Here is an 18,458-nt window from a genome sequence, read left to right as displayed (position 1 = left end):
CACAGATATCCCATAGTATGGGAAACCCTGCCCTATGAATGCAGAGTTGAAATGGTCTTAGGAAACATTAATCATGTTCTGGGTGTCCTCAAGAGGGATATCCTAAAGCTCCAGCTAGATTAAAATATAAATAAAAATATGTGTAAATGATCCACAACACATTTTCAAGCTTCATTTTTTTTCTAAACGGTTTCCAATATTCTGATTTTGTTACATCTTTTATCTCATGCGTTACAAAGTTATTTATTTCAACTGTTTTCTAATTCTGGCACAATTATTTTAATCAAATATTTGCTCCTCATGGTTTTCTATGGTTATGTCAAACGTAAGTTGATTCCTTTTTTGTGCAACCTACCTGTTTTATATTTTGTAACCCTATTATATGTAATGATCTTTTTTCACTCAATCGGGTGTGGGAGGGAAGGCCTGTGGGCCATGGCCATTAAGTTGACCTATTCCCTACCCAGGCTACCTGGTTGGGGGAGAAAGGGTCTAAAAACTATTTGTATTTTTGCAATATTTCTCAATCTTGCATTGTACATGTTTTCTTTTCGATTAAGTGCCGAATAGAATAATAATAATAATAATAATAATAATAATAATAATGATGATCTGCTGGACTGATCCACCAACTTTCGACAAAAGCCTCTCAGCTAGCTCTCCATTGTGATTTGACTTGCATATTCAAAGAAACTGGTGCCTTGTAGAGAGCGACCGCGTTTGATTGCGAAAATTCTAAAATTTTTCCCCCGTCCGGTATACGACCCTGTCCACCGGGATTCCATTTTGTCCAGTATTTCAAGATTTTGAACACAGTCATGTAATAATATTCAAACATTCCACGTTTTCTCATATACAATAGTGCACTACGACAGCTAGGGGACTGCTCGCGAAGTCGCGATGAAAAAATTCTCTAAAGCTTAACGCGTTGTTTAGTCTTTCGTGGGACCTAATATGTATGGATATGATTCTTTATCAGCAGCACAGGGGAAAGAAAAGGGTGAATGAAGAGAACAAAAAGAAATTAATAAACGAAAATAAACATTTATCATGGATTTTGGAAGTTATGGAATACTGAATAGACAAAAATTAGACAACAGTCAGGCTCGGATCCATGGGGGCCGAGGGGGCCTTGCCCCCCCCCCCCCCGCGCTCCCAAAAAGGGGGAGGAAGAGGGGAAAAGGAAGTAAAGTAAAAAAAAAAAAAAAGAGAGAAAGGAAAGGGGGAAAGAAGAGAAGAAAAAGAAATAAGAGAAAGAAAGGGAAAGGAAGAGAAGAAAAAAAGACAGGAAAAGGGGGAAAAGAAAAGAAGAAAAAAAGAGGGAGAGGGGGAAAGGAAGAGAAGAAAAAAGGGGAAGGAAAAAAGAAAAAAAGAGAAGAAAAAGGGGGACAGTAAAAAAGAGAGAGGGTAAGGTGGAAAGGAAGAGGGGAAATGAGAGAAGTAAAAAGAGAGAGGAAGAGGGGAAAAGAAGAGAAAAAAAGAGAGGAAGAGGGGGGAGGGAAGAGAAGGGAAGAGGGGGAAAGAAATAGACGAAAAAAAGAGGGAAGGGAAGGACGGAAGGGGAAAAAAGACACAACAGCGCCCTCCATTGCCGCCGTTCACTGAAAACCCTGACTGACATGGATATGAATGTTTGTAATAGCTCCATTGTGAATGTCTGTAATAGCTCCATTGTGCAACCATAGAGCTAATAGCTCTATGGTTGCACAATGGAGCTATTACAGATAGCTCCATGGTTGCACTTACTTTGATAGAGCACTGCACAGGGGTCGTTTCATGAAGTATATTTTCGACGATTTCCATTGACAAATCTGCTCAGGGCCAATCATATGCAATGATAATAATAGTCACTGAAAATCCCTGGTTATTTGTTTCATGAAATACTGATGGCAGATCACATGCGAAATGAGAATTGCCACGACGTACAACAAGGATTGATGTATAAAAATCTGCGAATTTCCTGATTACTTACCGTTCCCTGTGCCTACACCGAGTGAACGAAAAGCGCCTTCGTCATCCCCTTGGTCAAACTTCGATGCTACCTTCTGTACTACGGCACCTGGAAACACATTGTTGGCCCATTCCTGAGACCATCTTCTTCGTTCCATCCTCTCTAACATTGTCTTATAGGCTTCATTGTGCCGATCCTCGTCTAGCAACAAGAACTTCATTTTGCGGCAATATCTGTGGAAAATGAGAGAATGAAAAGTGGCACATCAGTCAGCGCCCATGAAAAGTGCCAAGAATGCCCCCTGACGCCGCAGTTAGCATAAATGGGATATGACCCCCCCCCCCTTTAAAACACCGTCTTTTCTTTGTCAGCCATTTTGGCCCTTTCTGCGCCCCCTAATGTAGATCCATCCCAGGGCACATGTCCCTCTTCCCCTCCAAATAAAATGCCATTGTTGAAAAGTGATATGTAGATCAATCAATGTACTTTTACACAATTTTGTCAAGCTCCAGTGGATTTGTTTATCTGTTATGCCAGTTGGACTTTAGAATAGGCGGGAAGTCTTATCGGAACAGTGTTGTTTTTGTACAGTATGCAGTCACATTTTCTATCAGCGGGTGAGGGAGAGGGGTCCTAGGAATGTGGAAGTTTGAGAAGAACGAAAAAAATAATTGTTCTCACAAGAACACAACCATCCGCCATAGGCGCCCTATCTTATTTGCGAAATAAATAAGAAATGCATGAAAATACTTGTTCGTTTGTATGACCCATCAAAACGCATCCAAAATCCAATATCCATAATTTATTGTTCGAAATAGACATGAAATTAAATACTCCGAAAATTTGCTTTGCCCAATTGATCGTGGGCCCGGTAGCCGCTGTCCAGCGCCAGATAGACGAGGCTCTATCCCTTTAATCGTTGAACGCCAAACAGGGTAGAAGCAACTCCCATCTTTTAACGTCTTTTGGTCTGACGCGGCCGGGGTTTGAATCCCCGACCTCCCGGTTGTGAGACGGACGCTCTTCCAACTGAGCCAACACACCGGTTGAAGGGTTTTAGAAAAAAAATACACGTATTTCCTGCGTTGTGATTAGGTTATATGTTATCGTTGTATCTATTGCACATTTGTACTTTCGACCAGCATAAATGAGACGAATCAATGCAAGATTATATGATATGGCGAATACGATTGTCATCGCTGTTTATTTTTGCGTATAGTTATATTTTCATTTTTGTACATAATTCCCATTTTCATGATTCGCTCCACGATTAAAACGGTGGTTTTAAAGGGATGGTCCAGGCTGGATATATTTCTATCTCAATAAATGGAATAAAATTCAACGATTCACAAAATGCTGAAAATTTGATCAAAATCGGATTACAAATAACGAAGTTATTGAATTTTAAAGATTTCCATTGAAACAGTTCTAGGCATGACTTTATGAACATTCATTAGGTGGGCTGATGATGTCATATCCCCACTTGTTCTTTTGTATTTTATTAAATGAAATTAAGGTTAATTCAAAATTTATCTACCAAGAACTAAAACAATTAAATCTACAACTGATTAAGTGCATTAGTCATTTATTGTCGCAACTTATTTCTTCATAACGGAAACACATCATTTACATAATGTATGAAAAAATGAAATATTCATGATTTCATTTAATAACTGAAGAAAAAAAAAGTGGGATGTGATATCATCAGCCCATCTACTGAATATTCATGACGATGTGCATATAACTGTTATCTTAAAATTTCTATAAACGTTCAAATTCAATAACTTCGTTATCCGAGTTTGATGAATTTTTCGGCATTTTACTTTGTGAAGTTTACTCTTTCAGTCCGGACCACCCCGTTTAATCGTGTAATAATGTTAGTGATGGTATCAGATCGTATCAGATCAATCGTGGCAATCGTACTAATCGCAGAAAAAAATTGAATGATTCACAAATTCTGGCGATCAATCACGGAAGGCCATTGGTGGCGTTCGCACGGCAGTGGGAACGAGGCCGTATAAATTAATGTTATCTTGAAGGACAAGTCCAACACAACAAATAGTTGATATGAATAAAAAAAAATACAACAGACATAACAATGAAAATTTCATCAAAATCGGATGTAAAACAAGAAAATTATGACATTTGTAGTTTTCGTTTAATTTCACAAAATAGTTAAATGCACATCCTGGTCGGTATGCAAATGAAAGAACTGATGACATCACTCACTCACTATTTCTTTTGTATTTTATTATATGAAATAATTGTCCTGTGAAATAAAGTTTTATTTCTCCCTGAACACGTGGAATTACCACTGTTTAATGGTTCAGTCGAGTTGATCCTTATTGTCAAATCTGTAAAAATTGAAATATTGTAAAATTCAAACAATAAAAAACGAAAGAAATAGTGAGAGACCTCGTCAATTCTCTCATTTGCATGTGACTAACTCGTGCATGTAACTATTTTGTAAAAAATAAGCAAAACCTAAAAATGTCATAATTTTCTTATTTTAAATCCGATTTTGATGAAATATTCAGTGTTATGCTTGTTGTATTTTTCTCTTTTTATTCATTTTGTTGTGGTGGACTTGTCCTTTAAGATAAGAATTATACGGCCTCGTTTCCACTGTCATGCGAACGCCACCAATGGCCTTCCGTAACTGATCGCGAGGATTCGTGAATCATAAAAAAAAACATAATTCTTATTTTACATTCGAATTTGATGAAATATTCAGCTTTCACTTTTTTCTCTCCGCCCCCTTTCTCCAACTTCTTCGCATCTTCACCACTTTCACCCCCCCCCCCTCTCTCCACCCTCTTCCTACCTTCATCTTCGAGCAATCTTCTTCTGTCTCTATCGACACTCTTCCTATGTCTTCATCCCCCTCTCCACCAATCCTTTCCACACATATTACACTTTATTTCAACATGTTTTTGATTAAGGATTTCATTCATAAAATGTTTTACAGAAACTCAAGATATACACATACCCAGAAAAGGACAAATCTTAATTTCATATCAACAAGAATATGCATAAATATTTACCAAAAAATCTGAAGCAAATAAGGATAAAATGATATATATAAAAAAAACTTGTATACCTAACAAAAACTAAAGTAAACTGAGCCTCCAACTCTTCATGTATTTAAAAGATAATATTGATTTGCAGGAAAACAAAAACCAAGCTACTTATTATCAATGAATCCCTGTTTCCATTTTTCATCAAGCTTCAGCATACATTTACATAATTATACACACACCCACCTGCACGAACATAAACAAACATAATATTCTGCATATACCCACCTTCGCACACACCCACACACACTCTCTCTATTAAAAATGTTAAAGATCCATCACTATCAACCCTTATCTCCTTAAAAGTTTTTGACAAATTGAAATCCCACAAGAAATGAAACTCAAAAGATAATGCAAAAGTTTATTTATGATGCTCATGTTATGAATGACAAATGTAGGTGTATTTATTTCACCTATGAAGCAAAGCAAGTGAATGAAAGTCAGTCTTAAATCATATAGAGGTATGCACCCGTCGGCGCAGTCATCAATCATGTCAATCAATGGGGTTGATGATAAGGTTATCGGAAAAAGAAAAAGGAAAGTCTCGTTCTTCACTTAACGGCTTGACACACCCCTTTTCCCTCCCCGACCCCACCCCGCTTTGATCCCGAACTTTACCTTTGATATTAAATAGTATACTAATCATGAATATTGTTATTCTTTTTTTTCTTTTTATTTAACCAAAATAATTTCAAATTATGATCAATTGCATTATATTTCTGCACGTTGCTCTTTAAAATTAATACATAAATAGAGAAACACGCAAAAAATGTGAAATTTAACTCCGTCTTAAAAATTCTTTTAAATCAAACAGCTGCATACTTTGAATATATTTCAAAAGCTTTACAATGTACTTTTCCATCATCAAAACTACATAGTGTCATTTTACATGTATGATAAATACTTCTACATTTTCTAATCACTTTCACTACATGTTGATATCGTAAACATATTAATTCATTGACAAATATTAACTGACTTTTTTTGCAACAAAAACTTCACCTTGAGCAATATCTATGAACAACTACTCTCTAAGAACACAAAAGGTGAAATGGATAGAAACAGGTGTCGTATCAAATATATGAAAATTGAAAAAAAGCCCCTGCAATCATAATCATAAAAATGAAAGCTAAAGATTAATTGCAAGCAATGCAGAACTATACCCATCACGATCAAATATGTTACAAAGGTAATAAAGTTGCCCTCTCCTTTCCCTGCCATGTTTTGCATTTTGTGAATAGCTTTTTTATTAATGTCTTTTGCAAAATTGATAGTAATTCATTGAATTATATCAATATTGATAATAATAATAATAATTATGAACACTAACAACAACAACATCAATGATAATACTAATAGTAACAATAAGAAGAAGAAGAAGGAGAAGAAGAACAAGAAGGAGAGGAATAAGAAGAAGAAGAGGGAGGAGAGAAGTAGAATAGCAATAATTACAATGATAATAAAATCAATTATCATAACAATAATAATCATCAGACTATAAGGCTGACTTTTAAATTAATGAAGTTTACTTTTACATCATTTGAGTATACATCACACTTTATAAATGGCTACGAGGCAATGGAAAATGAATAGGTGAATACATGTAGATGGAATAACACCATATTTTCTAAGTCTGTATATACAACAAGGGTTCAAAGGTGAAGTGGTGCACGTTGTTCAATTGGAAATTGAATAAACAACTAAAAGTGCCATGTATGACAGAGTCTGCCCAACACACCGCCTTCTTTTTATGGGTACAACATAATATATTATATAGAGACATGATTGATTTTATAGGTCTATCTGCATACGCAATATATAGTCACTAATTTTAAGTTTGCCAAACTCTCTAAATATTTTATTTACAGCGCTACGTTATAAAGTTTTGAACATCTCGCTAAATTATTTGAAGATTTGTCTAGAACGTATTGTAGAACATTTCAAACTCGAATGAAGAACTTTTCAGTATGATAGAAAACATGCACAAAAAAGGATGAATTTGTCAACTTCAATTTCTTAAAACATAAGGGTAAAAAAATGGTTGACCTTCATTAACTCTACAGTACAATTTTGTATTCAACATAATCTTAAATCCTTCGAATTCTAATGGACTTTATGAGACATATTACACGTAGATGGAAAAATGTATATTTCTTTTTTCAATACTTGGCTGAATAATACAATAAAGCCATTTTTATACAAAGGGAAGGTGGCGTTACAGAATGAAAACAGAAAATATAAAATGTAATGTCCAAGACAGCTGAAAAAAATGGTTTTTAAGACCGGAACCCATTAATAACTTAATCACAGAATATATTCTACCACATTCATACAGCAGTCTCCACTTTACTTAAACAAACTTAAAGCATTTAATTAAATACCGCTATAAAAAATAGCTAGTACTCAATCTTTATCTACCAAAATACTGTCTTGTTTATGGAAAGCATATAGTCACCTTTTCAGTAATACCTCGAAAATCAAACTTGAAAATTCAAAGCCATCTCACTTAACAGAATATGATCTGAGGAGAGTATTTTTTGTTTAAATGCAAAGGTATCATATAGGAGAGGATTATCCGCAGGATTATTTTACCAGTAATGCTTGACATTATTAAAATGTTTATAGCAATCAATGAATCAAACAACAGAACAAATTGCCTTGAACTTCATGAAATGAGTGATAGTTCAATATATCTTACTCCAGTTCATAGAGAAGAATTACTTGAGATTGTATTTAATTTGGAAGCAGAAAAGACACCCGGTTATGATGGCATTATAAATAGAGTTGTGAAAAACATTATACATTCTCTTGCTGATCCTCTTCGTCATATTTAATTTATAATTGCAGCATGGCCAGGTCCCAAAGAAGATGAAAATAGCTAAAGTTATACCCATTTTCAAAAAGGGAGACCAATTAATTACTAGTAATTATCGCCCAATATCCTTGTTAACTTCGTTCTCAAAAATTATTGAAAAGATAATTTATAAAAGGACAGTTGCTTTCCTTAAGAAATATAGTGATAACCAATTCGGTTTTAGAGAAAAAACATAATACAACTCATGCTATATTGACATTAATAAATAAAATATCTACTTCTTTTGACAATTCTGATCATACCGTAGGATTATTCCTCGACTTCTCAAAAGCGTTTGACACAATAGATCATGAAATACTGTTATATAAGCTATCAAATTACGGTATCAGAGGGACAGCTTTACAATGGTTTAGGAGTTATCTTACTGATACAGTAAATGGATCAGAATCTCCAACAAGGCCAGTTTCCTGTGGAAATCCACAAGGTAGTAATCTTGGCCCTTTTTTATTTATATTTCATGTTAATGATATGAAAAATTCATCTCATGTTCTCTCATTTATTCTCTTTGCTGATGATTCCAATATTTTCTATACACATCATGATCCACATGTACTTGTAAGAACTATGAATACAGAATTTAAAAAAGTATCAAACTGGATTAAAGCCAACAAACTGTCATTGAATTTTCCAAAAAAACTAATTATATGCTTTTTAGTCATTCATTGAAACATCTACCGCATCAAATACTTTTAATACTGAAATCAAAGAAGTGCAAACAACAAAATTCTTAGGTCTTACCATTAATAACAAGCTTACGTGGAATGCTCATATCAACAATATTTGCAAAACTGTTTCAAGAAATATTGGAGTCATCAATAAGCTTAAAAACGTTCTTCCAGTACAGGCGCCATATCCATGTTGCATTGTGCATTAATTCAACCATATCTTAATTGTGGAATTCTGGCATGGGGTAATGCCTCTCAAACGAGACTAAATAAATTCTTGCTACTTCAGAAAAAAATAATGAGAATAATATGCAATATGTCCTTTAGAGCTCACACGGATGAATTGTTTCGTCAGAAACGTATCCTTAAAGTCAATGACCTGTACCGCTTGCAACTATTCCAATTCATGTACATGTATCAGCTAGATAGAAATAGTGTACCTAATGTCCTACAAAAGAAATTTATGAGAAACAATACTTTACATTCATATAATACGAGACAATGAAATGACTATCACTTACCTAAAAGTAGAACAGTATTTTCTAGCAAAACTGTATTTTTCACGGGACCAAAACTCTGGAATTCTCTGGACAGAGAAATGAAAGAGGCAGCTAATCTTAACCGATTTAAATTTCTCATCAAAAAAAATTCTGAATTATTATTGATTCAATCAAATATTGGTGAACTTCATACTTATCCACGGTAGTATTGATTATTTGAAAGTCAATATTTAATTTTGTATATAGTGTATATACATTTGTGTTACAGTGTTTATATCTATATAATTGTATAGAATTTTGCTGATTATTTTACTCTATTTGTATCACATTACCCTTGTATAAAACTTTTGATAGGGGGGTCTACATTTTACAAGCACTGCTTTTTAGTAGGCCCCTCCACTTTTATTCATTTCTTTGCTACGTTGCAGTGGCGTAGCTACGGGGGGGCCTGGGGGGCACGTGCCCCCCCCCCCCCAGGTGGCCCCCCAGAAAAATTGGCAGAGCAAAAAAAAGAAAAAAAAGGAGAAAGAAGAAAAAGGAAAAGAAGAAGAAAGACAGAAGAAAAAAAGAAGAGGAAAATAAGAGGAGGAAGACGAGTGAATGACATAATAAGAGGACTTGCAATTTAAAAAAAATCTTTTCATGTTACTATACAAAATTTTTGCTGGCGCTTCGCGCCATAATTTCCTGTTCGATGGTATTCATATCTTGCTCAATAGGCTGATGTGGAGCAAGTTTTGAAGTCAATATGCAAAACATATTTTAGCTCGGACATCGAGCTTTCATTATTTTTTTTTCATTTACAAATTTAAGTGCTCTGTAAAATGTTCGTTTTATGGTCTACATATCAGCATTTTAAGTTCACGCTGCGTGGTCACATTGTTTGATTTGCCAAGTTCATATTGTCTACGTGTATTCCATAATGTTCAATTAAACAAATGTATTCAGAATGCCCAGATTCTAAATCTAAAACATGCGCGATAGCCTGCATGTTCTTTATTCAAAATGTACTTAATCCAGTTTTACATCAGAATATCACGCTTCACGATCGCATTATTAATGATACCCAATTGACTATATCCTATTTATGACTTACAAAATATGAATAGAGTGTCCCACTTTTAGGTCTAAAATCTCAATTGTCTTCCTCTCGCACTTCGCGCTCGCATCAATTGTTTAGTTACATACCTATCCCATTAATTAGTACAAAAAGTGCTTAGAATGACAATTTTTTAAGGTCGGAATTTCAAAAAATTTGCTCGCGCTTCGCGCTCGCATTATTGAAATATATACCGTCTTCGTGGGTAACTGTAAGCAGTCCTTAACAGGTCCCTTTTCGATAATGCTAGAACAGTTGATAAAAATTTCTGTTCGCGCTTGGGGGTACATACGAATCTTGTTCAGGATCACACATAACATTGCCCAGAAAATTAAATTTTCAGGAAAAAATACATTAAAGTTAAAAAAAAAATCGCTCGCGCTTCGCGCTCGCAATTTTTATAAGGCTTATGAGATTATTTTATGTTTATGTTGTTTTATAAGAATAAAACTAAGAAGTGACTGATATAGGTGAAGATAATTTCGGGCCCCGTCCCCTATTGGCGAAAGTCGGATCCGCCCTTGTGGACACATAAACACACACCGGAAAAATGGCCGGTGCCCCCCCCCCCCTGACAAAGCAAGGACCCCCAGTGCCCCCGCCCCCCGGGAAAAAAATCCTAGCTACGCCACTGCGTTTCAGTCCTGCATGTGTTATGCATTTTTTCATTGTAAACATGATTTATTACGAAATGTACTTTGATGATTGTGGAATATGAATATATCAATAAAATAAAAATGAATAAAATAAATAAAAAATGAAAACTTATTTCTTACAAGATTAAAGGTACCTTCAATGTAGACCTTTACAAAAAGATTGTGAGTTCCGTTTGATCAAAGTAATTTGACAAAATATAACTTATAGTAGCAAGAAAAAGCGAGTAAGTCTTTTGAGACTGATACTAAATAACAATAGTAACTGCCCAATGTCATCTTAAGAGCATTAAACTCATATCCCTCTATTAAATTGAGACCATTAAGATCATAGAGCCTGATCACGACATTTTTGCTCCTAAAATTAACACTTGCTACATACACCCTGTCCTGCTTATCCACGGCAGCATACAGGTAGACACCATTTGGAGCTTGTAGTGACTTGCCAGCATTACCATCCCTGTCATAAACCGTCACCACGCTTGGATTCTGAAGGTCACATGAACTGGTGATAATCTTACCAGACCTGGTGGCAGAGGCCTGACGGATCTTGTGTCCTGTTGGAACAGTGTGTTTCAGAGTGGATCCCGTTGAATCATAGATATATATTTCATTTCCACCATTGGAAATGATGATTTCATCTGCTGATGGACTGGTGGTTATCTTCAGGCGATGTCCTCTGTCCCTCACTTGTATGACTGATTTCTGGGAACCAGTGAGAGAATATATTTGTGCCTTTGAATTACTCAAAGACCAACAGAGTGATCCGTCTTGCAAAAATGCAAGATCGTGGAAAACCGTGTTACTCGGGATATTTGCATGCTTCTTAATATTGCCAGCTGAATCAGTGATATCAATATCATGATATTTTTCAAATCCAATGGCAACACTGTCATCAGTGTATCGCGTCATTCCTGCAATACTCCCCCGTACATCTACGCATTTAACAATCTGCACATCGGTAAATCTTAATATACGCCCAAGGTCAAGACGATCATCATCCGCGGGCTTGAACTTCGTTTCCTTTGCATCCTTGGTAATGGCTGCCACAGACATGTAATCAGTAGCTTCTTTGAGCATAGCATCCAGCTCCTCACAGAGTAAGACATGAACAGACAGACTGTCTGTCTCGAGATGACCAAGTCTGTCATTGTCTACCAGTGTGATCGAACTACAGATACTCTTGATCCTCTGTCGATCTTTTGATTTCAACACATCAAGGTCATCATCGAAGCTCTGTTTTAAAGCGATTAATTGCTCTTCGAGTTTGCTAAGATTTTCTTCCAGCTCTTTGACTTTGATGGTGTAGGCCTGCTTGACATCATCCAATAGTTTCTGCACGGCAGTATGTACCTCGTGGCGTTGTACTTCTACATTCTGTATGTTCTTTTCCAGTTCTGTTTTCTTCTCGGCACAGCGCTGAGCAAGGTCGTTTACCTGTAGAAACAAGAGAAAATGCATGACTAAAAACGATTTATTTTTCATTGTTGTTGGGAGTGGGGAGCAAAGGTACAAATAAGCAATAAAAAAACCCATCATTCACATTTCACGTATCCAACGTGAAGATATTTACCCAAATTTATTTGAACCACAAAGAGTTGGTATACCATTCATTATTTTTCAATAATTATAGGTCAGACAAAAAAACTTATTAGGTTGGAAAATCTTTAATCAAGAAAATCTTTGACGAGGTAAATCTATCATAAAAAAAACTAACAAGAATGTCACACCCATAACTTATGTCACTTTCTTCTTTTGCAGATTATAATAAGAATGAATAGAATAATTCATTTTTTTGTTTAATTCAACAATAAGGAATCTCTTGAATCAGAATGGTTGCACCAATGGCAATGTCCGGGGATTACCCATCCCTTCCTGTTGCGACGTGAGCTAACAAACCTAATTTCCATGGAATACCCAACCACTTACCTTGGACTGCAGCTCCTGCTCAAAGTCGTTGCGATTCTTGACGTCATGATTTTTATGGGCAACGACAACGCACTTGAGACAGGCGTGGACCTTGCATTCGTCACAAAACAAATCTCTGTCTTCTTGTTTGTGGGTGGCGCATTTCTCGGATAGATAACCAATCTTTACATTTCCCTTGATGATATCTTCTATGGAGACAATTTCATGACCTTCAAAGAGTCCTGTGAGATGTTGATGGCAATGCAAACACATATCACACAAGTAGTTATTACATGTTCTGCAGTAAGAGACAGCATCTTGCTGAGTCTTGCAACCGGTGCATTTTGGATTCATCTGAAGGACAGTATTCATCCCTCCACGCTTGGCGTGGTAATCATCCACGCATCCGTTGATGGACACATTGAGGCGGAGATCATCGACCCGGTTAGCAGACAACTTGGTGATTTCTCTACAGAGAGGACAGATCATGTGGTCGAGCTCTTGATGAACTTGATCATAGTTCCTGAGGCATTTGCGGCAAAAGGTATGGCCGCATGCCGTGAGGATGGTAGCCTCATCGAATACATCAAGGCATAGCGGGCATGTCAAGTTCTGTGGATAGTTTGATGCTTCTTCTTTAGCCTTCTCAGCCATTTTCGTTGATAAAATTGCTCAGTAAAAGTGAGCTCAATGGAAAAGACAGATAAACAAAATATTAATAAAAAAACAATCCGCGCACAAATCTATTAAGTTCGACAAGTCGAAGTGGTCGGAGTTTTATTTAAGTGTCGGTGTTTAGAATCAACAGCATTGGCGAAAGCTATACATGCTATATGGACGAAGATATGTGCGACCTACTTCCGGGAATATTTCGATAACAAAATGACTCCTTCTTTATTCAACTTTGTGGGTAATACAACGAATGGCAAAATGGCGATCGAATTGAAATTTCATCAAACACACACACTAGTCACTATAAACTTGGTACTGGGATGAAAATGGAAGTGGGTTTTCCCACCATGCCACTGAGCATTATTTTAAACTGTAGAGGGCGACTTTAATTTTGGGGGTCAGTGGTCTCCATAGCCATACATTTTAGGGCACATGAGAGTAATTCATCTGCGCGCAAAGCATGTCGGACAGGTGTTAGTAAAGATCACGACTTTATCGATCCAAATATGAAAATACTTACCTGATTTTCTTATTTACGAGATAACTCATACATCTACTTGATTTGCTAGTTCAGCCCTCTGGACTGCCATACCCGAATAGAACTCCCAAGGATTTAAAAAGCGCGAGCGCGCCCTCTCCCGTTCAGGCTTACTACCCATGATCACCGCGCAACTAGCGTCCATCTTCCTCACCTTTCGCAAGCCCATACGTTGAAACATGTTGCTACGCAAGGCGGAGGGTCGGTGGGAGGGTATCAAGTAGATGTATGAGTTATCTCGTAAATAAGAAAATCAGGTAAGTATTTTCATAATTTACTTCAATAACTCCATACATCTACTTGATTTGCTAGACCAGCACGGACTCAAACCGTAGGGAGGCATGTTTTCAATTGTAAGCCTAAGAAAATTTAAAAGAAAAAACAAAACAACGAAATTTAGGGAGAGGGGGAAAAAGCCGCAGCTGCTTTAAGCGCCGAAGCAGCAAATCTCGCCTCGCTGGACGGAATGTCCTTCAAGTAGAAAGAAGTGAAGGAGTTAGTTGAGCGCCAAAAGGCGGCCCTCAAAAATGTCCTCGAGAGGAATGCCCTGTATACTCAGGAATACTAAGTATCATGGGCCCTCGGCCTAGTGTCAGGAGAACAACATCACCTGCTGACTAGAGCGTAAGAATCGAAATTTGTTGAAAATTTCAACAAGAATCGTGATCGGAAAACTGAAGCTTTTAAGGCTCAGTAAGTGATCAATCGACCAACCTGAGAAGGCGAGATATCTCAGAACCCCTACCGAAATTTAAGCGTGCCGCTTGCTAGTAACTAGCATGCGACTAGCAGGGCACTCGCTTAATAAGCGAGTGCATGCTAGCGAACAGTCCCTGCTCGCTAAAAGATCGCTTAACTATTACTCTGCACGCATATCACACGCTTATTAAGCTAACCGCATGCTAGTTACTAGCATGCCGCAAGCTTGCGCAAGCTAGTCGCACGCTTCCCGCAAGCTTGGAAATTTCTGTAGGGGAAGCCTCCGCGTGGGAGAAAACGCCCAGAATTCGATATCTGTCTCAAATGCGTGAGGGCAGAAATCTGCAGAATTCTGATAGAGAGCTGTGGTAAAAAGTTACTAGCGGTCCGAAGGGGACCAGGAACGACGGAGAGTAGGGATTTAGGAAGAAAACCACTCGTAAGGCAGACAAGGGTCGAGAAAGCGACTGAGTGCCATCCTGTTAATAAGGAATGCCGCGGACATGTTGCCTATGTAGAATAGAGCAGTCTGGTCAAAACAGCTCAACCGGGCGTGTCAGGGATACAGCGCGGTACACATCACGACAAAAGTGTGTTAGACCGAGTGATCGAGAGAGAACTCAGGATCCCCTTTCTCCCATACTGATTGAAGCACCCATCTGAGGGTGCAGTGCCCGCGGTGGAAGAGGTGGCTTGGCTCAAGCCACCATCGCCGAGAGAGCCCGTGAGGCTAGGCTGCGATGGCTGTCCGCTGGGCGGGGGAATCCCTAGCAGCAGCAAGTGTACGCCAGAGGGAGCTGGCGAAAAAAAATCTGTCACGATATTACGTGTAAACGACCATCAAGAGATGCTCTAAACGAACAGACATCGCCAGATATGATACCTCAACCGTTACATTCCCAACGGAATCGAATGAGGTAGCAACGGCCCTGTCCTATCAAGTTAGGGACGGAAACTGGCTAAGAGTGTCGAAGTCCTCGCTTGAAGAAACAAGCGAAGGAGACTTGAGGAAGTAATCACAAAATTTCCATCAGTCTGCGGTGAGAACCAGTTGTTTATGAAAACAGTCACAAGGCCTGTTTCTCAGGTGATCGTAAGAGCGAGCACCGCCGGCGCCGGTTGCGGCAGCGTGGAACAGTCCGATATCGGTAAGATAAGGAGCTCCAAAAAGCTGCGGGGGGGGGGGCGGCAAAAATGACGCCCTAAGCAGCGGGGGATGAGAATCTAAATTTCTAAAAGAAGAACTCCAGTGAAGTAAATCACTTACATGGAGAGGCTCATCCACAGTCGGCCCGAGAGAAGGCGGGTCGTAGTGATCGTGGTTAGGAAGGCATAAGCATACATCCATCCACTGTTACATCATCCTCGGTCGTGCGGTGACCCTGGCCACATGCCTTGCATGGAAGGAGGATGAAAGCAGCATGCGGGGCGACTCGAGTGTGCCGTGAAAAAATTTCTAAGAAAGAAGCCGATTCGACTAACGGGCACGGTAAAGACATCCACCGTAGACCACTCCGCACAAGGAGGGAGCGGCGGAGACGCCCGCAAGATTGACCCACATAGAGGGCAGTCTATAAGATAGACAGTTAGAGCTCGACCGATGGTCTGGCGGTGTACAGTTTGGTGTGAACTCGCCGACCCGGTACGGTGGGTGTGCCCAGAAAGTAGGCATAGAATGCCGACAGAGAATCCTGGGGCTTTAAACAAGTTTGAACGCACGTACATAGCCAACAATCTCATGAGATGTACGGCGGTTACTTTCCTCCGAGATGATGTTTACCCAACCGGGAAAGACTCGGGGAACAGCTGTGAATGTCAACAGGAGGGATATCTAGCATATGAAAAGCTGATTCCTTCCACGTATTCGGTGCGGGTGCTGCCGGCGGTGTCCGGGGGACGACCGGTGATGGCAGCTCGGGCAGGGTTCGTACGAGCCGCCCGAATACGAGACAAATAGGTTAACATAACCATAATGCATCGGGTGGTGAAGGCATAGCGATTATTAAGCACAGGAGAACTTTTAATCGCCGTGACATTCAGATCCGATATACATACTCATAAGCTCGGAGAGCTATGAGATAGTGAGACATACCGCTGAGCGGTGATGGTGCTCATATCAGAGTCGCCCTCTCTTCAGCGGCGATCGCTGGAGAACGGGTGTCTGTACTATAGCCCTGACTCTGGCGTTGCAAGGGTAGGAGCTAAGTAAGACAGGGCACCCTTACTTTCGAATAGAAAGTGAGGTTCAGGCCAGAAAAGCGACGGTCCCGTCGCCTGGGCGGACGGTCCGCGGACGTGATAGGTTGTCCTCTCAAAGCAGCCAAACATTCTCACGAGAGAAGTGCGGCATGCGGTATGTAAGAGATTCATACCTCCAATCTACGGGCCCGCTTAGGGGAAGAATGGAGAGGGTTACCGCTGAAGGAGTCGTCGCCGTATGTGAGCTTGACGTAGAGGGCGAATTCGGGAGTACCTGCATAATAATCGCCCCCCCCTGCCTCTGCCTTCTCGCTAGCCTCGAGAGGCTTGAAAATTTCGAGACGGCGGCGCCGGAGCCTGGCGCTTCCGGGCAGCAGCAGAGCGGGGGTGGGTTTACACCCACGGAGCTGGCGGCTTCCTCGTCGTAGGAGCCGCCTCGTCTAGAGCGACCCCGTCACTCTCCGAGACCCCCAATTCGGCCGATTGAGCTCGGAGCGCCTGAAGAGGCGGGGCGAGAAAATATGGACTCCCTTGCTTCATCAATACCCCCGCTCGGAGGGTAGATGTGAGGTAGATACTTGTCAAGCAGCGCCTGAGCGCTTACTGAAAAGTCGCCCGCGGGATAGGGGTTGTCCTCGTAAAGGGAGTCTCGCTCTATGGACTGAACCGGGAGGTTGTCCAGTAAGCGCCGGGGTGGCCCCGCGTGTCGGCTGGGACACGTGCTCTGAGATCGACGAAAATGCTGGAAAGCACACGCGATCTTGGGGCACCCGGTTAGTCGATGCACTGGCTGGCGATTTAACAGAATCGCTCGAGGATTTCCCGGGTGTCTGGTGGTTATTGCCCACTTGTCTCGCTTGATGCTCAGGGGCATCAGCGGGGTGAGTAGACGTCGAGGGTGGGGTGAACCCGCACTACTCGAAAGCAGAATGTAGCAGCATGAATAGCTGTGACATCTGACCACCGACACAAGGGTCTGAAGGAGGGACGCCCATGGCAACAGGGCTGGCCGACCTCACCTTCGACCTCTTCTTCTTCGCGGCCTCCGCCGGTGTGGCCGGGGCAGAAGAAGGCACAAGAGGCACGGGTGATTTCTTACGATTTGCCGCCCCTGGCAGGGCGGCCGTCAACAACGAAACTTCACCCGAATCTGACGGGGTCAGATTGTGGTCACAGTCTGATGTGTGACGCCTCTCGCGGTAGCAGAATGTAGCAGCATGAATAGCTGTAACATCTGACCACCGACACAAGGGTCTGAAGGAGGAACGCCCATGGCAGCAGGGCTGGCCAACCTCTCCTTCGACCTCTTCTTCTTCTTCTCTTTCTGCGGGCTCCGCCGGCGTGGCCGGGGCAGAAGAAGGCATGAGAGGCACGGGTGATTTCTTACGATTTGCCGCCCCTGGCAGGGCGGCCACCGACAATGAAACTTCACCCGAATCTGACGGGGTCAGATTGTGGTCACAGCCCGATGTGTGACGCCTCTCGCGGTAGCAGAATATAGCAGCATAACATGTATGACTGTAACATCTGGCCACCGATAAGAGGGTCTGAAGGAGGAATGCCCATGGCAACAGGGCTGGCCGACCTCTCCTTCGACCTCTTCTTCTTCTTCTTATTTTGCG

General features: G+C 40.2%; 2 protein-coding genes across 3 annotated transcripts in view; both read right to left on the bottom strand.

Moving 5' to 3' along the window:
* Positions 1 to 18,458, bottom strand: part of LOC121424305 (UDP-glucuronosyltransferase 2B4-like) — a 35,616-nt gene that overhangs the window by 6,115 nt on the left and 11,043 nt on the right. For both annotated transcript variants that reach the window (XM_041619955.1, XM_041619948.1), the window contains one exon: positions 1,973 to 2,184. In XM_041619955.1, coding sequence (XP_041475889.1) covers positions 1,973 to 2,184 — 212 coding nt within the window. The remainder of the gene's footprint in view (positions 1 to 1,972; positions 2,185 to 18,458) is intronic.
* LOC121424297 lies at positions 10,934 to 13,899 on the bottom strand. The gene is made up of 2 exons (XM_041619929.1): positions 12,750 to 13,899; positions 10,934 to 12,257 (listed from the first exon to the last, which is right to left on the bottom strand). The coding sequence occupies exons 1-2, from the start codon at positions 13,380 to 13,382 to the stop codon at positions 11,001 to 11,003; spliced, it is 1,890 nt and encodes a 629-aa protein (XP_041475863.1). The 5' UTR covers positions 13,383 to 13,899; the 3' UTR covers positions 10,934 to 11,000.

This window comes from Lytechinus variegatus, chromosome 1 (assembly GCF_018143015.1).
Source record: "Lytechinus variegatus isolate NC3 chromosome 1, Lvar_3.0, whole genome shotgun sequence".
Lineage (NCBI taxonomy): Eukaryota > Metazoa > Echinodermata > Echinoidea > Temnopleuroida > Toxopneustidae > Lytechinus > Lytechinus variegatus.
Note: the sequence above shows the minus strand (reverse complement) of the source record. Positions and strands in the feature narration are given on the sequence as shown.